At 43.4% G+C, this 21,192-nt stretch overlaps 1 protein-coding gene across 2 annotated transcripts in view; it reads right to left on the bottom strand.

Annotated features, from left to right (window-relative positions):
• Positions 1–21,192, bottom strand: part of EGFR (epidermal growth factor receptor) — a 158,678-nt gene that overhangs the window by 24,582 nt on the left and 112,904 nt on the right. For both annotated transcript variants that reach the window (XM_080578600.1, XM_080578599.1), the window contains exons 2-15: positions 20,735–20,886; positions 18,690–18,876; positions 17,676–17,810; positions 15,824–15,892; positions 12,589–12,707; positions 11,515–11,656; positions 10,524–10,640; positions 9,835–9,961; positions 9,662–9,735; positions 8,410–8,500; positions 7,565–7,764; positions 7,065–7,197; positions 5,393–5,492; positions 3,330–3,487 (exon numbers count right to left, since the gene is read on the bottom strand). In XM_080578600.1, the coding sequence (XP_080434726.1) occupies positions 3,330–3,487; positions 5,393–5,492; positions 7,065–7,197; positions 7,565–7,764; positions 8,410–8,500; positions 9,662–9,735; positions 9,835–9,961; positions 10,524–10,640; positions 11,515–11,656; positions 12,589–12,707; positions 15,824–15,892; positions 17,676–17,810; positions 18,690–18,876; positions 20,735–20,886 (1,804 nt within the window). The remainder of the gene's footprint in view (positions 1–3,329; positions 3,488–5,392; positions 5,493–7,064; positions 7,198–7,564; positions 7,765–8,409; positions 8,501–9,661; positions 9,736–9,834; positions 9,962–10,523; positions 10,641–11,514; positions 11,657–12,588; positions 12,708–15,823; positions 15,893–17,675; positions 17,811–18,689; positions 18,877–20,734; positions 20,887–21,192) is intronic.

Raw genomic sequence — 21,192 nt, 5'->3', positions numbered from 1 at the left:
TCATTTTTCTTCTGCTTACAGAAACTAAAATGAGAAATGTGACCTTGTGTTATAAACTGCCTCAAGATCTTATGGATGTATTGGATGGAATCTAGCAGCAGTTGTAGTCTCTGAAATATTTCTCTACTTATTGGAAAATTAGTGCTGTGTACAGTCCCTGAAACTATTACATCCTGAACTCAGCATTTCATCTGTCTACATAAATATTACTTGTCCCAGTGCAGACACAGCTATTTATTTCCCAAATCCATCAAGATTTTAACAACTTTCTCCTCGACCTACAGTTCCTAATTTGATGTAATACAGCCACATTGCTATGATTTATGGCCTTTCAGAGGGGACTCACGCTTTAACAGCACAAGTCCTCAGTTACTTCACAGTCATAAAATAAATGGAAAACCATTGGGTTTTTCAAAGCCTTAAAAGAACTTTCTTCTGCCCGCTCTTTCTCATTAACCTTCAGAGTGTGACAGGGGCATAGAATGTGTGCTGTGCTGCCGCAAGCTTCCCTCTCAGACCCCTGGCTGCCTTCTCACCCACCCCTAAATTCCCATGGGGCATTTAATATGAAGAATGGCAAGACGTAATGTTGGTAGTGACTCTGGAGGCTGGACCCTTCAGCCAGTAGTATTAACTATGGTTGTGCCACCTCTCTTTCTTGTTCTTCCACCCCACTGCCTGTGGCTGAATTTAATTCTCATACACTTGGAGAGTCGCAAGGAAAAAGCAGATCTCTCAACATGGAGCAGAATAATCAAGCTGGTGTGCTTCATTAGTTGCTGGAGGTATGAACTGGGTAATTTCAGGACTTTTGGGACATTGCTCTCTTTAATGGAGTGTATTTTCTCAGCTGTACTACAAGCAGAGCAGAAAGAAGCTGGTGTAAAAAATCCCCAAGCAGTTGCAGGGGAAATGGGGGAGAAGTCTTTTGGGCTGAACAGGAGAAAGCTACCTCCCTCCCTTCTGTTTTCTAATGAAAGCCGAAAAAGCAACTCAGCAAAGAAAGTTAGACTAGATGAGATTTGTCACGGCAATATAAAGGAGGTGATGCACTGCAAGTACTACAAAAGTTAAAACCCAAATCTGAGACAAATCTCAGTTGGGGAGAGAGGTCCTGTTTACTTGCAGCTTCTTCGGATAAAGAAATTAGAGCCAGATCCTGGAAAATCTAACTTGCATGAATGCTGAACTCATCACACGTAATAAAATTCTGTGCCTCTGTACATGATATTGGACAGGGAAAGAAATAAAGAAGTTGTTTCTTGTCGTACAGAAATCGCTGAGACTGTGTTTTTTAAAGACACAAAAACTTTGTGAGACAGATGTTTTCCACCCACTGCTGAACAGATCACATTCCCGCAGCACAAGGAGGGAAAGGCGTGAAGATGACTAAGTGGCATTACTGATTGATTGCCTTCACGGGGAAAATGCTGTGCTGGGCTGCACGTTCCCACATGGTGCCTCTGCCACTGGCTCCCTACCCATCAATGCCCTTGGCCTCAGAAGTCCCATCTGTAAAACAAAAATAGCAACACTACGTTCCTCCAGCTCTCCTGAGCCCGTCAGAGATAGAGCCTATTTCTTCTGCCACATTTGGGCAGCAACTTGAACTGGGCCATCAAGCATGTCCACCATGTAACTGTGGCAAACTTAGCCCAGCTCTTTCATGTAAATGATAAAATAGATACTGCTTTTTTTTTGGACTCCTGTGGTACACCTCGGCTGCTAAAGCCAAGCAGGAATTGACTTTTCTGATGAGCTCTGCTCTGGGGACTTGCTTGTGCACAAAGTGCCACTGCAAGTCTTGCAGTTACATTCATGTCTGGCAGATTATTTTCCCTGAGTTTGTATTCATTAAAGTCTAGCATTTGATCCTGCTACCAAGGCTACGCAGTTGAAAGACTTGTTCAGATGTGGTTACTGGTTATGCTGCTCCAGTAACTGGCTACATGGAAATCCAATATCCTTCTTATGAAGGATTTCTGCATGAAAATGTGGCCAGTTTTAAGAAGGATATTGGATCACGGTGGCCAGTTTGTATTGGTAGTGACTGATGATCACAGGTATTGAGGTCATTAATAAAGATCAAAGTTATTAAGATCCCTTTTCAGCTGAGATAATTTCTTATTAGAGTTGTGATGGGAAGCAGAGATGAGCCTTGCCTGCAACTGTAACAAGACTCAGGGGGCATCGCTGTAAATCATGGCAAATCCACTTTGCTGATGCAGCTGCCATCTGAAAATCAGAGCACTGAGTTCCCTATGTGATAGCCAGAGAAGCACTAGGAAGGCCAGTTGCTTGCCCTCTTAGCCCTTCTCCTGTTCTCCATGAAGGAGAGGACCTGGGCACTCTATTTTTTCATGACCAGACAGTTGAGCTAGGTAAATATACAGTGGGATGATGGTTGGTCTGAGTATAGTTGAAGAACAAATGTTAAAACTTCTCTCTTGCAACACATACTACTGAAGGATTTTTGATTGGACAGACACTGCAGGTTACAGGTCAGATGTCTGTGAAGGAAAAGAAAACAAGCATGGGTTGTCTTTTGCTCTGAAAGCATTATAACCCAAATACCTACCCTGAAACCCCACACCTTACTGCGCATCCTGTGTCCTTTGCAGGTTGGAAACCAGCAGAGGATGTGGGTGCAGCCCCGTCACTTACTGTCATGTCGGTAAAAAATAGCTGAATTCACAGGTCATTAAAGGGGGCAGTTTAACCATTCCCCAAACAAGGACAAAAGCTGTACATACAAATTGGGTTTACTGCGATGCCCATTGATTAAAGCCACACTCAGGAGGCAAGCGAAGCTTTAAACCAGACCACGTGCTACCATATGGAAAGCGAGAGAAAGAAAGAAAATCACTGTGGTATCCCACAGGTATTTCCCTCCTAAAAAATGAAAGGTGTTGAGAAAAATGGGTCCCAGGAACTCAGCATCCACCAGATGTCACTGATGTTCCTTCCCAAAACAGACGACCCAATACCCAGCCAGGTGGAAAAATAACAAAAAAGGGCACTACTATTGGGTGAGTTCTGTAAAATTCCAGAAAGTTTCCTATATAAATTAGCAAACAAACCTTTTTCGAATCCCCTAAAGCTTTTTTTTATTATTATTTTTTTTTCCTCTGTGTAAAGAAGTGCCACTGAACTTTTCCTACTTACAAAGTCCACTGCACTCTGCGTACTTTACCTGTGTATGCCTGACCTCTTTCACTTCCTGCTATTTTTTGTTCTCGGTGCTTTGAAATAGGACAGGTCAGGAAGGGAAAGAGCCTGAGATGAGCTGTTCCTCTGCTTTTTACTTTTTGGACCCAGGTTTTACTCACCCCCGTGTACAGTTTGGATGGCAGAGCTGGCAAACAGAGTTGGCGTCTGCGTACTTCCAGACGAGGGTATCGTTTTCACCCAGCACCCCTGCAGGGCAGGTTTTCACGCAGTGCGGGCCATCTATAAAATGGGCACACTTCATGCAATGGTCTGGGCCCTGCAGAGAAACCAAGAAACAACTTGTTTGCGATGTCCTTATGTTGGTCTATTCAGAAGGAAATGCAGAAGATAAATCTACGTGTATTCGACTGCAGCAAGTTTTTGGCATCTTTGTGGTTTTATTACATTGCTACCTAAAACGCTTCCAAGTATTTGCTCTTGTAGGATGGACTGTACGAAAGGCAGTACCTGATGTTTAAAGCTAATACTTCATGGAGTTTCCTCTGCCTGATGCGAAAGCTCGCATTTTTCATTTAAAACGAGGAATAATTTAATGACAGGCCGATAAGGCGTAAGTTGAAAAGCAGAGGGCTAGGCTGTTTCCTGGTGCAATCTACTATACTGAATGATTTAAAATGATGGAGCTGGGCCTCTTTATCCCTCCTGAAGTACTGGCCCCAAATCATTATTTTCCTGGTTTCTCAGCACAGCTTCCCTCCTCCATTTGCAAGAAGCACAGGAAATGGAGGCAACCCAAGGATGCCATGCATTTTCTACTTTGAATAGCACTTAGTCTGTGCTTAAAGGCATTGCCTTTAGCCATTTTTGGCAGAACTGTTTTTATTCAGACTGTAACAGCACCAGGAATACCGTAAATATTTTAGAGCAGGGAAACCAGCAATTCTGGGTCAAATTCTACTACAGAAAAAGCAAACAAAAAAAATTATACCATATCTACAGTGCTGGTTTCAGTGGGACTACAGTAAGACAAGCTATATGAAGATTACTTTAATTACTGCAATGTCTAAGGGCCATTACAATGACTAATTACTAGATGCTGGGTAAACGTGGGACAAGGGGTGGTCACTGCCTGAAGGAGCTTATGATGTTAACAGCATCCTTTAGGTGATGGTGGTCTAAGCTGGAAGGGAGGATGGAAATACTTCACATTACTGAGCAGTGACTCCTCGGACTGATGGGCAAGGGTCAAACACTCAGTGGTTGCAGGAGATGGTACAATGCGTTTTGAAGAGTTAGATTAAGGAGCACAGAGTAGGATCTGTGATGGAAGCAGGAGATTCGATTTCGATTAGCAAGAAGGGCTAACTGAGACAGTGGATGCATTAATGAGAATGAGAATTTTACAATTAAGATATGGGTTTAATCTGATTAAAACAAATAATTTTTCACAGTTGCCAAATTGGACATTTCATGACACATGAGAATATTCTAAAAATTAAAGAACAAAATTGAGGAAGATTCTAGATGCCTGGTAAGAGTATACTCTATTGGCTTTTGAAGAAGGAGCTTTTGTAAGAACTTGGAAACTGTATAAGCATGAAAATCCAATTGTTTTGTTTTGATCACCTTTCTTTGATTGTAATTTACACCTGCAATTACTTTAACATTGGCTATGTACTTTAACCTAGTTAGAGGAAGGAATGCAGTTTTAAGTAAAAATTGTTTCCTGAATATTTTCCAGAAAACATTTTTTAATCACCATTCTATCATGGCTTTTCAAGTGGGAAAAGCTACTGTATTAATCCAGTATGTTAGCATTTTTTTCCTGTGAATAAGGACGTGTAATTTTTTTTCACGCCAACTTGGCTGTTCAATAACTACACGTTCCAAAAATGTTCACCACATTAGCATATCTTCACATATGTAAGTAATCCTTACATTTTTTTTCTGTAAAAGGACATAAGAAAGAAAGGCCCTACAATGCCTATGATCCTAGGGCTGTCTGGATTATGTATGTGGCAGGGGACACCAAAGAGAAATACATCCTGAAGTTCCCTCTCCTGGTTTTGTCTCCCTACCCCCAGACCTTGCCCTCTAATTTGCCCCATCTCCGCCTGATCCCAGAGAAGGGTAAATAGGAATTCAGGATTATCTCAACATGGGAAATACACATGGATGCACAGTCTGAGGTACAGGTTTGCTAAGCTGAGTCTGCCCTTACAGGTCCAGTGCAGGTTGCGTTGTAAGCAGTGGAGTTCTGCACCAGGCACTCCGGGTGGCAGGGGAGACATTTGGAGTCCCTTTCAAACTCTCGTGGCTCCCTGGAAAAAAAAAAAAAGAAATGATAAAAACTCAGCTAATTAGTGAGTGATAAAATCTTGTCGTCTCTCCTCTTCCTGGCTTTTCCAGTTTAAGTCCATCGGGATAACTGTCCTGAGACAGAGGAGGTGCAGGGGAACCATCCTGGCCAGTGGCAGCAGCAGGGGCACTAGCTCAGCACAACAAGGGGGAGGTAAGGGACAGGGAAATTTGGATGACAGTGGAAGACATGGCACTGCGGGCTGCATGCTACAAATTAGTTTACTTTCCGTTTTAAGCTAATGAGACAGGATATTCTCAAAGATTTCCACGGGCTTTTAAACGGTAGTAATGCAAAGAGATCAGTAAAAAAATTTCAAATGATTCCAAGGCTCCAAATAATAATTAGGAAAGTTAAACAGCAATGCACTGATAATTAAATTCATGCCCTCCCTACAACACACAATGAATCATTAAAATATGAAAGTTGGGAACAGATGGTTTCAATAGCAATAAAGCTGTTCCACTTCAAGTAACGGTGTTATTAATTAAAGTAAATCTACCCATCATACGACACAAAAAATGCCCAGATCTGCCCTTCGGGTCATAATAGCTGCTGGAGGGAATTCACTTATAAAAAAGACAGCTGCTGAATGGCGAGTTGCTAGACAAATACAAACATCATGGGCATCAGCACCCTGTCAAGTACTTGCTTAATACAAATGATTTTAAAAGTACAACTTTAAGAGATTTATTAAGAAACAAAAGTAGAAGTGTTTACACCAACAAATTTATGATGGGAAAGCATTTGTCTAACGCATGTTACTGAAGATCAGCATATTTTTCGGTCCTAGCCATGCCTTCGCCACCTACATCACCTGCTGAACTGACTGAATAAAACAGCCGCAGTCCTGACACAAAGGCATCAATATATTTTCCTCAGCTCGAGCGAAGCTGAAGCAATAATTTTGCCTGAAATTGCTGCTCCCAGTGCTCTTCAGACAAAGGCTAATTTTCCCTTGACTGCGACTCTGTACAGTGCAGGGCAAGCCACTCACCTGGCTGGTGGCCAGGAGCTCCCTGCTACCTCAGTGGGAGCCCCCCGGGCACCCTGGGGCAGCCTCTGACCTCCTGAAACATGTCCAGCAAATCCATCACCTTGAGCATACCTAAAGGATCCCTTTGCAGTGAGTGACTTTAGGGGGTGACTGCATTCCCTGTGACTACAACTGGCTCCGAATTTCGACAGATGTGCTTAACACGAGAGGCTTGGTTTGGATTTTCAGGGGTTTTAAGCTCCTTTATGTTGTATGGGAAGGAAGAGTAGTGGTTGGCCTCCTTGGGCCTGCTGATAGCCTCCTGGCAGGCCTGGGGGGATTTTTTCATGTCGGTAGCTCTGCTGGGAGCACACTCCTGGGCAATGCTGACCAGGGAAGGAGAGTTACCTCAGCTCCCAGCTTTCCTCTGCTGGGGCACAGTGCTCAGCTCAGACTAACACCCTTACCAAGTTTGCTTGCTTTCTAGCCACATGCATTCTAAAGCCAAGACTCCCCCAAATCATTGCCAAAACCCCAAGCACCCCCCAGGCCCCTTACCCTTGCAGGATGTTGCACTGTTTCACACACTCCTTCTGGCGACCAAAAAACCTGCAGGAGAAGCAGTGGAAGGGCCCTGGGCCCCAGCAGCCAACGTCCGAGCACAAGGGGTCACACACGTGCCTCTCAGCAGCTGAGAGGGGGGGAGAGAGAAAAGAGAAGAAGCTGTAAACTTCAAGGCAGGAGAGACGGCGGATACAGCAAATGGGTCTATCCTGACAGCCAATTTTTCCAAACTATTCCATAGCAGACATGAGTGACCCTGGTAGCATGGAAGAGGAATAATCTCACTTCTCATAATTCCCAAGGCCTGAAATCAGGAGCAACTCCTGGCCTTTCAAAATAAAAACGAGCTCTTCTGTGACCACCCACGTCCTCTGTGGACAAATCTCACTCTCCCTGTCTCCAATGAAGAAGTATCACTGATTAATTTTGCAGCTAGGGGGATGCTCAAATTGCTTTTGCATTTTAGCATGAGCAAGAAGGTAGCACAGACTTACCACACTCATTTTTATTTCTGTTCTGTATGATTTTTGTTTTCTGACTCTGAGTAGCAAAGAGGCTGTGCCAGTTCATGCTGTCAGCGTAGCAGAGGTTCTTGTTCTTCATAATGGCAACATCTCCATCACTTATTTCCTTGAGGGAACGCAGCCCTAAGGACTGTATTTTCAAATTGACAACAGCAAGGGAATACTGGCCACTGAAATGGAGATGGACAAAAAGAAAACACACAGAAGAAGGAGGGTTAGTAAACAGGGCTGTACTCAGAACATTTTTCTTTTGGTTTTCAAATGTGTTGCTGCGTAATGAATTTATTTCAACTGGGAATTTGAAGCTAAATCTGGCAGGACGTGCACTCTGTCAATGAATGATGTGTAACGATGGCAGCAGGTAGAACAGTTATTTCACACTGGTCCACAAACACATCTTTCCTCTTGGGGCAAGCCCAGGCGGGTGCTGGATGCTCTGCTACTGTCTGCTTTGCCTGGCAGCCACCATCTCCATCTCCTACCGCCCACCAAGCCCCAGACTAAATGTCTGCAACCCCAAAGGGCTTCTGATCACATCATAACTTGTCTGGCACCCTCAGCCCTGTACACTTAGAGGCTAGGTGGGGAGAGTCCAGTCTTTAGAGCAGGCTCATTGCATCCCTCTAAAAGCCGCACAGAGGTGCAGGTTTGATTCCACTCAACTGCTACATAAAACAGTGCTCAGCACCTCACAGGTTATTTCCCATTTGGCATCGGTTTTGTGACAACCCTGTCTCACAGTGGTACCTTGCTCAGAAAAACGCAGCTCCCAAGAGAGCTCCTTTTACAGGCAGCCTGGCATGTGATTTACTTACTGCTGCTTGGTGCGGCCCCGGATAATCTCCAGATTTTCAAAAGCATAGAGATCAGTAGCATTATCAGGCCACGCCTGAATCAACAAAAATCCTGAAATGAAGAAAAGAAGATTAAAAATATATAACAATAATGCAAATGCGGTCATCGTTGGAGGTGAAATGAGCTGGGAGGAGGCACTTGTACTTTCCATGTGCTTTTCTGAGAATCTCAAAATGAAACATGACATTTTAGGGCTATTTGCAAACACCGTTTTGTAAACAGTTTACTCTTCAGCCTACCATGAGGGCTTAGGAGCGCCAGAGAACAGTGTGTCAGGGAACTGCACATCCTGCCACGCTGAGCCACCAGTGACAACTCCTTCCAGCAAGCACTCTGCCTGAGAGGCTGCAGGAGCGAGGCATTGCCCTGTCTTCTTTGTGAGATGCCCTTAGGCAAGAGGAAAACTGGGCAGAAAGCAGGAATGGTGCAGAATGGACAGCAGCTCAGCGTGTATTTGCTATGACAAGCAAATTTCCCTGCTAAGCTGAGGCACTATGGAGGAGGTAAAGGATTTGGGAAATTGCATGCTGCTGTGTGAAGCTCTGAGGTTAGTCACTGCTACCCTGAAGGGAACCAGGCAGGTAAAAGAGAGAAAGAAAAAAAAAGGTAGGCTGCAGCCACATCCATGGGCCCAGCTCTGACATCACACTCATTTTATAATGGAATGAATGAAATTACTTTTAATAGATACTTGTACCAGCCTGCAGCCAAGTGCTCCAGTGGCCATGTTGTGCTGGCAGAGCTGTGCTCACCCCCAGGAAGGGCTCCACAGGCTGGGGAGGGTGTCTTCTCCACCAGGGTGATGCAAGGCAAGGCACTGAACACGCTTCCCTAAGGAGCTGCTGAAAGGTTTCCACAAATAGAAACACTCGGCTTTTTTTAGCTGGAGGGGCACGCCTCTGCATCAACACATACTTCTTGGGTGGCTGGGGATTGCTTCTGCTTTCATTCCTCGCTAGGGCTGACAATTAGGCAGAAGGGATGGTCTGCCATAACCACACACCTTGGACAGGAGGCCAGTACAGGTTACCTGGGTGTAACACTGGCGAAATGCTGCAGACCACCTCTGTGAGGGGTGACCCTCAGAAGCTCAGAGACACAAACCATTAGCCCACACTTCTCCTCACATACTCACAAAACTTTCCTGTTCTTGCTTTGGGTTTTTAGCAATACCAGTTATATAACATCTCACACTTAACACACGTCACCAACCTGATATTTCTTTGACTGTTTTGAAGACATCCAGCTTCTTAGGGTCAAGGGGTAGTGTCTTTGTGAAGGCATCCCTGAAACAAAAAGAATGAGGAATTGGGAGAAGAACGGATCCGCCTGAATTTTTCCCTAGTGCCTCTCCTCCAGTGCTCAACGACCAGCTTGCAACTCACCCTAGAAACGCAACTGGGAGAATGCTGACATCCCCATTGATCTTTGTACAGTTTTTGAAGGAATCGATGTTTGTGGCATTTATGGAGAGAATCCCTTTAAGTTCACCTATTCCGATGCCATTGCACACTGTTGAAGTAGAAACACGAAAGTCAGGGGGAGAAGAGAGAAGCACAATCACATGTACGGGAATAAACATGAAAATACTGCCAGTCCAGAAACCTCTTCCATTTGGTCAATCCCACCACTGTAAGATTTCATAGATCTTTTGTCTACAATTGCTTTTCAGAAAACACCAAACACTTCTTCCTTGTACAGCTGTGCAGCTCTGGTCCTAGCATCTCTGCACGCAGGCTCTGGCACATGCCCTTCTCTCTCTTTGTCCCATTTTTGTTTTATTCCTGTTGATGAGATACTGGAAAGGGCAAACAAAGAAGGCAGATGAGCAGGATACACACGCACATGAAGTGCAATTTATCTGCACAAGTGTACTTGCAGCGTATCTCATCTGGAGAGCATGCTCTGCAGGCATGCTTTCTGAGCACAGTTTGTCAGACCTCCAACCTATCAGTGGATATGCATATTGAATTTGCACTTGGAGGGCTTAATTCAGGTCAGACCCCCATGTACTTATTCTAATAAATCACCTATCATTTCAAAGCCTTATTGTTTCATGTCATGCTTTTTATACCTTTGCTGCATAGCCCGTCACATTTTTTACATTTCCGAACACCATTTTCTTCTACTTCATAAGTATCAGTATTGCATGAACGAACGCAGGAGCCATGGTCTGTCACCACATAGTTGTCTGGAAAAACAAGGATGACAAAGAACATTGAAATACAGGCGGGATGCATTGGGGGATGCACATGTATGTCAATACTAGAAAAAAGAAGTTTTTTTGAACTTTCAGCATACATAAAACATAGGCATTAATTATTAATTTTCACATCCTTTGAAGGCAGACAGACATGCAGTGCTATCACCATTTTACAAGAGAGGGGAACGGCCGCAAAAGGGTAAAACAACATTGCAAAGTACAGACTGTGCAGCAGTGCTGCTATCTGGATCAATACACATCCCTTCTGATCCCTCACCTTCACTAACTCTTCCAGGGTAAGGGCTGGGAAGGGCTGTGGTGAACCTCAGGAAGGGATACCAGTTCTGTATGCTAAAGTCTCTCTTGCATTCAAGTCTTGTTTGTTTAAGAGACCAAGGACATGGAAAAGTGTGAAAGAAAAAGCAAGCATCTGTAGAGGAAGCAATGATCTCAGGATTTCACAAAGAGTATTTAAACCAATGACTTTCTGTCTGTCATAAATAAGAACCAGTTAAAAGTTGATACTGCTTCAGTAATCCACAGGATTGATCCCATATGTCTTTCCTGGCCATCATTTTGATGATTCTCATAAGACGTTTTTTCTCCCCATCAAGAGAGAATCTTCAGAAGTCAGAATGTAACTGCTAAAAATCAGGGAAGCTGATAGATGCAGGAAGACTGAAGAGGCTGTCCTCTTTATCATCTACTCTCTCATTCTTGTCACCTGCTCCCAGTTCCCTGAGAAGCTGAGAACAAGCAAATGCTCTTGCACTTGGCTGTAATGCAGAGGGTGACACAGGTCCCTTCCCACCTCCCTCGAAGCCCTCATCTCCTCTGTGGCTGCAAGCTGAAATGAACTTACGTGGACATTCCCTCACACAAGTGGCTCCAAAGCTGTACTTTCCATCAGGGTTGACATCCATCTGATAGGTGGTGGGGTTATACAGGACCAATGGGGGACACGTGTCCTTGCACGTAGCATCATCCCGAAACTTGCGGCATGCCTGGCATTGAACAACAGCACCATTAAAAAGCTACAAGGGTTTTATGTGAGCTGTTTAAAAACACTCCTATGGGCTCAGCTGCTTCCTCTTAGCTCTAATGGAAATTCTGAGCAACTACGGGGATGGTCCTTTGTGCTTTGGAGGTGAAAGGGTGCTTCAGGCACCCTTGGGCAATTTAGTTTGATATTTGAAAAAAAAGAGCGAACGTGAGGTTTTCTTGTTCTGAACAAGAAACCTTGGCACTCTGGAGGAGAGCTGCTGGGATTCACGTGGGAACAGGAGTGAATCTGCATGCCTCAGACAGAAGAATTTTCCCTACAAGCAGTAACCAGATCAAGACAAACGGTACTTTCTTGGCCAGCCACTTTTTAATAACCTCAATCAAATCAAGTTCTTTCCTGCCTATTATTGACTTTTGTGGCTGAATATTAAACAGAAGATGTTCTATTTGGCGGTAGGTAATGAACAATTTAGCAGGTTTTTACGAAGGACAAGTTGGTTCTTCCAACCCAACCCTGCATTAAACTAATAATTATTCCCTCCTTCCCTTTATTCTTCCCTGGCTTTCCAGATTAAAGAGAATAACTCTATTCCCTGTGAGCCAGTAAGGGCATCCTAGCCATGCGATTTCTCAGGTTGCACCAGGAATACAGATAACAGCAACAAAACACAAACTGGACGGTTGCTGTGGGAATTACTTGAGCGTCACTTAACACAGAATGAAATATAGTGCAGAGGTGGGGAGAAGTTAAAACCACAGTGTGTATCAACCCATGGCAACTTCTGTAGAAAAGCAATGGCATTTTTTATTCCTAAAATAGCTGGATATACTCCTTCCCCCTCCACAGCACCAAGGTCCCCCCAACCAGATCTTTTGTGCCTGCCCCTCTGAGCCAGGTTTTTAAGCACTGATTATGTTGTAGCATCATTACCAGGCAGTCGCTCTCCCGAGGCCCTGTGCACCCTGCAGCACACTGGTTGTGGCAGCAGTCACTGGGCACCTTTCCCCGGCACCGGCCAGAGCACTGCTGAGCACAAATGACTTTTGTTACTGGAAGACAAAAAAATAAAAAGAACAGGAATTAAGAAAGTTTAGGCTGAATTTTCTGCAATGAAATTGATAATTATGGAGAAAATGTCTGATGTAGAATCCGTCCTAGAGTTTCCCCATGGGATGCATATTCTGTCCTCAAGTCAGGAGAAAGTGAGGAAGGGTGAGAGTTGGTGTGGGTGGTGGGGATGTGTTTTGCCCTTAATTATCTTGGCTCTTGTGAGGTGCTGAGCCCTCTGGTCCCAGCCAGCACACCATGTCCTGTTTAGAAAGAGCAAGAAAACTCTGGGAGTCATTGTAACTTTCAGCTGGGTAATAGAGAAGGGTTTGGCTCCACTTTATTGAGCTAATCTGCTACTACTGCTGCTAGCTTTGGGAAAAACACCACTACAGGAGAGCTGCCAGAACTCTGTGCTATAGTGGGAAACTATACATTGTTGGTAGGGTGTTAGGATTCCTTTAATGCACTAAAAATATATCTGAAATTTGCAGAGAGAGGGGACACCCACTCAGCAAACTGATCTCATACACATACTATATTGTTTTTCTTTAGGCTTCAATTTCTTGGCCAAATTTTGTCTTCATTACTCAACTCCCACAGGGTTTGCACCAGTGCAGTCCGAAGGAACAACTGGCCCTGATTCAGCTTTCTACAGGAGAGGGAAAACAGCCTGCAATGTTTTGTTTAGAATCAGGAAATCATCTCAATTTGAATATCAAGCAGAGAAAACAATAATCAGAAGAATTAAAAAAAAAAAAAAAAAGAAAGAATGGCTAGCATATGTTAGTACCATGGGCCAAAACTGGTCTGTCTGTTCCCTACAAAAGTTACTGATCTGCAGACCCTGGTGATAGGCACCTGACTCCTCGGTTAGGGGAAGTGGATTGCTAACCCGCTGCACCACAGCACCCCGAGCACCTCAGCTGTGCAATAAATACAGTAACTGCTACCAGCTTCCCAGCTGGGCACAAATGGGTTACAACATTACCAGGAGTTCCTGTAAGTCAGAAACAGATGGTTGTTAATTAACAGGGAATTATCAGAAAACGTAACCTGCTACAGGGTATACAACCATAATTATTTCTTTTTAATCACACTTCCTATCTTTTTCCATTATACACTTTTGTACCCAAGCTGTATTATTTCATTTTTTCTTGTAGTCCTGTAAGCGAGATATTGTATTTACACTACGCATTAGATTCTCTGATAGCAATTCCTCTGTTCAGCCAGAAACAAGGGAATAAAAGGCACATTGTTCTACATGAACAGCATTTTGATAACATTTTTCTCATAAGCATCAGCAGGGGAGTAAAACAGCTCATCACTTTGATAGCTATTGACTGAAGCTTCCTGCTGGAAACATGTATCATGGCAAACGTTTATATTTCATACAGAATATCCCACGTTCATTGAAGGAGAAAGATAAATATCACACCAAACTTTCCCACATATGGAAATGTGGGATACATTTTCAGTTGGCCAGATTCTCAAACGCTTCAAGAGGAGAGCCAGAGCCTGCAAATGGTTTCATTTTATGCACTCTGAGTAATCCTCACAAAGCCAGCAAGAGTTTGTGGGTGCTGGAAGGCTGCAGGATTGAGACCTGACGTTTTGCAAGCCCATGGGACAGCTGTGCTGTCTCAATGGCAGGGAGTGACCTAGAAAGACCTTTGCGTGTGCAACTACTGTCCACCTTGAAAGCAGTTCACTGTGCTCGCAAAGGCACAAGCCAGTCTCCAGAGCTGACTGAGAGAAAACAAAGCTTATAGTAAATAAAAAGGGAGAGGCTCTATGTCCATTTTTTTTCCGTAAGCTGAAGAAGCTGTACTGACTTGACCTGACACTTGCAAGCAAGAGACTCCGCTCTAAGTCATTATTTACAATGGAAAAACCTAAGACAGGATATTGCTCTCATTTGTTGTAGTGTAGATCAGCAAACTTTCCATTGAACTTTACGAGATTACAAAAAACTGTCAGGCAAGAAGAATCAGAAACAGTGTATTTCCCCAATTATTATAGAAAAAGGAAATAAATTGAGATACTCTTCTCAACTTTAGGAGAAACAAAGCCTTGAAAAAATCTCAAGCATCTCTGACTATATGTTATCTACCCTTGCATATCAGGCAAGCAGCCTACCTGCAAAATTTTACAGTGGAACACATGCAACCAAACCAAACAACCTCACAATCCCAATGTCTCCATTTACAAATGAAAAAAATGGCTATGCATTTTCAGAGGGCCTTCAAAAGGTAGTAGTGTTACTGCTCATACGATGGTGACATAATTTGCGTTTCTAAAATAAACCTAAAGGGATGTCAAAAAAGGGAATGAAAGCAGCAAAAATCAGGTTATGTTGTTGCTTCTACTATTAATCAAAAGCATTGTTAAACAGCCCACAGAACTGCTCTGCTGGCAACAGCTGCAACACAAACAATTCACCTTGCAGCTACCGCATTCTCTCTTATATGGTAAAATAACTTAAAGGATAGATGTTCTCAAGTACAGATCGGAGAAAGTTATGGGAGGCAGACAAAAGCTTTCAACGCAGGAAACAGCTGCAATCTTTTCACTCTGGAGAAATATATCATCTGTCAGGAAACCCAGACCCACGTCAAACCACCTAAAGACTTCCCATCCAGAAGCAGATCTGCTCAGAGGGACCAGAGTTGTGGATGCCTCATCACTGGAAGTGTTCAAAATAGGGCTGGACAGGGCTTTGGGCAACCTGATCTAGTGGAAGGTGTCCCTGCCCACGGTAGGGGGGGTTGGACCAGATGATCGTGAAGGGTTCCTTTCAACCCAGAACATTTTGTGATTCTGTGATCCCTGTGACTGAACTTTTTTTTTGGAGCAGGAAGCCCTTATGTGCACATGTGTGATATAGGAGGCTGGTTTTGGACCCATTGCCATTTATCATGCCCATTGGACTGTGAGGAGAAGCAGGCCACGTGAGTTGGTGGTATGCTTCAAGGAGTCCTAGCATAGCAGGACTGAGAAAAGGACCAGTGTAAAACATGTGCTGCTAGTGCTCGCTTGACAGGTAAATTATTCAGTAGATAGAAGGTTAGTACGTCAGATTGTAGCACCCAAGATCGTTCTTAATCTGCAGGCTTACATGTCTGGCAGTTCTGTTCACCAGCACCCCAGCAGTGGTCCTCTGTGCAGTTCGGATGGCATTTTGGACCTAAAACATGAGAGTAGATCATTATAAAAATGTTTGCTGTTTAAACCCTGGATGACAACATCATAGGTGTCACACAAAACAAAACCTTGAGCCTTCCATTACAGTAAAACGGGAAGAAGCATCTGTATACTGGTGCTCAGAAATTTTGAGAGTTGGACCTTAAATCCTTATCTGTTCATCACTGGATTCCTACGTGCAGTTCTCCACACCTTTCAGCAAGCAAGCACAATACCCAGACAGTCTAGCTGACGAAAGAGGAGTATTTTTCCCAGGAACAGGAATCTCAGCCACTGTCCGACTGGCCCTTCGGCTTGAATTTGCATAAAACTGCAAGTCACTGCTGGCCTGCAGTCAGGCATGTGCCAGCTGCTTGCTGCAGGCCACGTGGAAATCAATGCACATTTCTAAGAAGAAAACAAAACCAACTGGATTTGCAGGCAACTGCCAGCTACTCTGACCACAAAGCAATTTGACTTGTCTGCTTCATGCCCTCCTCCTGCCTTCTGCCAAAAATACTCCTCAACTTAGGTTTACATGGCAGACAGACAATCATTGGAGAGGCAGCAGGATGGATGGACACCCTGCATGGCCTTTGATGTTTTCCAGTACAGGGCTCGCACTGCTAAGCATCCCTTTCCCACCTCTCCCTCCTTCCTCTTCCTGCCGTGCTTACTATTCTTTTTTTTTCCTCTTAACGACAAGCTAGGTCCCAGAGAAACAACTTATTTCAGATTTCAGGATCATTATTAAAAACATAAATGGCTGTCTAAGCAGATTAATATGGAATTCACTACATTTAAGAGGCATTTCCTATTAGAGTGATTCCTCCTGCTAGTAACACGTGATTCTCCCTCCCCCTCACTGCCCATCACATAGCTGAACAAATGCCAATACTTGTCCAAGAGCTGACTGATTTGATGTGAGAGCAAAGAACTGTACTTTTTTTTTTTTTTTTAAGTTTAAAAGTTAAAGGTTAACATTTCTGTGGTGTTCAGAGTCAGGCTCCTGTGATAACTTATGTGATTCGTAGCCCCTTGGTTACACTGGGCTCTGCAGCAAGTATGTCAACACAGAAGCCGGCTATTAGCTCTCCAGCAATTATGCAACTAGAAGATAAAGAAAATGTTTTCCACCAATTTGCAGTGCCAAAGGTGAAATGTTCAGAAGTGAAAAGAAACTCTCCTTCCTATGAGGTAACTGGGGATTTTACAAGGGATTTGTTAGCCTCAAGGATTAGCTTGAGCATACTTTAGGCAAATAACACAAACTTTTAAATATACACTTAGCTTCCTCCTGATCTAAAGCATCAGATTTATCTGATTCTTACCATAATTTTAGCGAGGATTATCCATGCAGCCCAAAATACAGACGTTTTACAGCACTTTCATAGAAACTTGGGCAAAAAGGCCTTAAGTTCCAGAGGAACTCCATGAAGGTATTATAAATCTTTAAATTAAAGATTTTACTTAAAATCTTTAAATAAAAGATTTCTGGAAAACAAACGATTGCACATTATTCTGAGTTGTGTGGCTGTCTTTGGAAAAAAGCATACATATGGTGCTGTATGAAAGCAAGAAATTCTTCTCTGAACTACGTGTTAAGCAGCAAACCACGATGAAAAATTATATCATAGGCCAGTTAGGAAGAATTTCCCTTGGAACAGGGCTTGATGGCCCTGCATGCAAGAATTGGCGGACCTGAAACCCACAGCACAAAAGTCGATCTGTTGGTTCTTCTCCCTGAAACAGGGAAGCATATCGTGTATTGGTAAATTAATACTTACAAGTAGACAGGTTGCTTGCAAAATCAAGTACTGTGAGAGGCTTCCTGCTTGTGTCAATGATGTCATTCCATAGGACAGTGTCCATGTTACACAGTTTGGGGTTGTTGCTGATTTTAACACCTCCATTGAGAATTTCTGCCATGGAAAGCAAAAAATAAAAAAAAGTAATGAGTGAAGCCAACTGCTTAAGTCTTCTCTCTCAGGTTTAAAGAAAGGGAAACAAAACACAGACTTCTTCACCTCCATCACACTACGCTGATAGAAAAGGACAGTCTGCATGGCACAGGCACACCTGAAGGTGCAATTAATACGGGGCTCAGACTTACAGGTTTTTGAGGGTTGGTGGCTGTTGGATGCCACTAAGATGTCACTACATGTTGTTTTACACCCAGTGCCAGCTACAGAGGCCACTGCCCTCAGCAGAGATGGCAGACAGGAATTTGTTTTTACTTGCTGCAGCTCATGGTCCAGCTTCCTCTTGCAAACACTTCCTTTTAGTGTGTGATGCTACCAAGCCTGAATGAACTGCTGTGGCAGAAGATGAGGCACATGATCTGTTCTGCTGCCTCTGCTACAGCAGTTGTAATCTCTCATAGAGGTTGAACTAGGCATGATGGTTTGCACAGCCAGAGACCATGTAAGACCCTAAGTCTGCAGCTCTTTACACACCACCAGCTCCCACTGGAATTTAACAGAAAATATTGAAGTGTACACACTGGAATCAAATAATAAAAATAAGAAGTAGATGATGTTTTGCCATTTTGGGGGAAATGCATCTCACCACCCTGAGGCTTTGGACTTTCTGGATCTTTTTGTAATGGAAGATTAGGAACTTGCCTCATCTTTTGAAAAAGGCTGGATAGCAGGAAAGCAAGTAGGAAACTGAGAAACTACATTCAGTGCATTGTTTTTAAAGCATTGACTGGGAGAAGATCTTCAGTTAGATCTTGATACCAATAATTGAATGACTGAAGTTTACTTTGTGGGTGCCTCCACCTCTTGCACTCATCTCACCTGATAGCCGTTTCATTGGTAGCTCTCGAAGCCCCTGGGTTTTATTCATGTGATAATTGGATAAAACTGCCAGGGCAAAAGAATTGTCGTAAAGCACATTGCCTCGGATAATCTGGAGGTTTTCAAGGGGAATGACATCCACCATGTTAAGCGCGATGAGCACGTAGCCTGCAACCTCCTGTATGGTCTGAGAGAACAACAGAAGAAACAAGGAGCTTAATCCATACAACTTTTCTACAAAACAGCTTTGCTTCTCTTGACAAAGTTGCTTTCCTTCCCTCACTTCCCCCATCCACCATCTTTTAATTTTAATGAACAATAAAGCACTTAATCACATTAAATAAATAAATAAATCAGAGAACAAAAAGGGACTACGTGGAAAATGCAGTCAAGGAAACCTGACTTCGTGCTTGTATTCTGTATTTGATTGATTTGATTGACTCTAAGAGTAGCTGCCAGGGGGTCACTCCAAAGGGTCAGCTTACCTGTATCCTGTCTCCAACTGAGGGCAAGCAGGGATGCCTAGGGGATGCAGGAGAACTGGGCAAGCACATACGATATGCCAACTGTGTATGATGCTTTCCCTGAATACTTGCCCAACCTCCAACCATTTGCAGCAAGGACCTGATTGAGGCTTTCACTCTCTCTCTTCTATGCTCCTTCCCTAACCAATGCTCAAATGCTCAGTAGAGGGGAAGATCAGGTAACCATCTCTTCTATGTAATAAGTAATTACAAGACAACAAGACAAGGGAGGCACTAACCGAGGATGTAGGTTAATTCCTGTCTTGTACTATGAAATGTGTGCATTTCTGTCTCATGTGAAAATCATTGTAAATGAAAAACCCTCAGACTATCTCTTAGGATATTCTTCTGCTCTATGAAGTCTACAAGTGATTTTTCAGGAGACCTTTTATGTTCCTGGGGACACTGAGCTACATGTTCAAGTTGTGCTTGGAAAGAAAAAAAGCAGTACTGTTGTATTTATAACCCATATGTCTGAAACATCACTTTTCTGATTTTCTTTCTTGTTACTATAAAGCTTTTTTTCCTTTCTTTATGAGGAAAGCTCATGTAAAAAGATTAGTCTTCTTAACTCAGAGTACTGACCTGCTCATTCAAATTTACCATACAAGAGCTCTTGTTGCCAGATACACACTTTTTATGTCAAGAATGTATCTTCCCCTTCCTGCTTCTTTCTTTGTAAACCTAATCTGATAACCAGGAATGCCAAAAGCAATGCATTTAAAACACCTTATTTTAAAAAATGTAACTTAAGGTGTGACAATGTTGCTGGCATCCTGGCAGTGGGGGAACAGAAGGGGACAAGAGGGAACTCCTTGTCTGTTGTCTGCTGGTGGGGGAACCCAGGGGTGCCCGTGACAGACCACTCCTCCTCATGCTCCAGCTGCATTTTGACATCCATCCCCTATCTGTTCCCCTCCTGTCTTGCCATGGTAGCTCATGCAGTTGTGCACAGAACAAATGTTGCAATGGGAGTAGCCCCTGCGTTAAGTGCAGGGGATTACCTCAAAGGTCACGCAAAAAACGCAGCTGGTGCAGGCTGCAGCTGCCTGCCTGCTTGGGACGCTGGCACTGATAGACCGTGAGGCACTCACCACCATGGCAGGGAAGGAGGTCACAGCCTGGAGGGAAGGGTAATAGCTTCCAAGTTTCAAAATCTGCCATCAGAGGGTTGCCACTCACTTCATGATTTGCTTTGCACAACTGTACAACAAAGACTTTTGCCCTCTTGCAATGAGACAACGAGTAAGCACACAAAAGTATTTGTAAATATGAAGAAACCCATCTGCATGGCAGCCAACACAGGTTGGGGGGCAGTGCTTGAAAAGCTATTTCTCAAAGTACCTGATTTTGTATATTTGAGCCTAGCTTGCAGCCTACAGACATGCTGAAATTGTAATCTGTGATTTCTCTGACTATAACTAACTATGGTTTTGGATCACCACAGCATGATCCATTGCACTTAAAAAATGCAATAAGATTCCTTTAGCAGGAAAGATCACATTGGCCAAACCCACTAACCTTCAGGAAAGAGAGATCACGATTGTGCTCCACGTAGGTAATCTCCAGGTTACTCAGCACCACCTCACAGTTGTTGTACATCCTCTGCAGGCTGGTGAAATGGTCTTCCACATGCCCCAGCTGGGTCAGCTTGTTATTTGTCCCTTGACAAACTGTGGAAGAAAGAAGAAAGTCTCCATGAAGGAAAACAAGAATAAGTACAGAGTAGACTTACTTATATTAAAACATCTCTGTGTTAGGCCAATATGGAGGAAAGGAGAATAATACATAAAGCAACGTTACAGAAGACTTCACAAGACTTTTCAGGTAGGAAACTTCAACCCAACTTTGCTCTTCAGTGACAGCAAAAGTAGTCCTTCATCTCACCATTGCTATAACACATCCCTAGCCTGACCTCGTAGCTTTCCATAACACACTGAAATAACTGCATTCTTTTAACTTCGAAAAAAATAATGAAG

This window comes from Anser brachyrhynchus (genome assembly GCF_964034855.1).
Source record: "Anser brachyrhynchus genome assembly, chromosome: 2".
NCBI lineage: Eukaryota > Metazoa > Chordata > Aves > Anseriformes > Anatidae > Anser > Anser brachyrhynchus.
The sequence above is the reverse complement of the archived record's forward strand: the minus strand, read 5'-3'. Positions and strand labels throughout refer to the sequence as shown.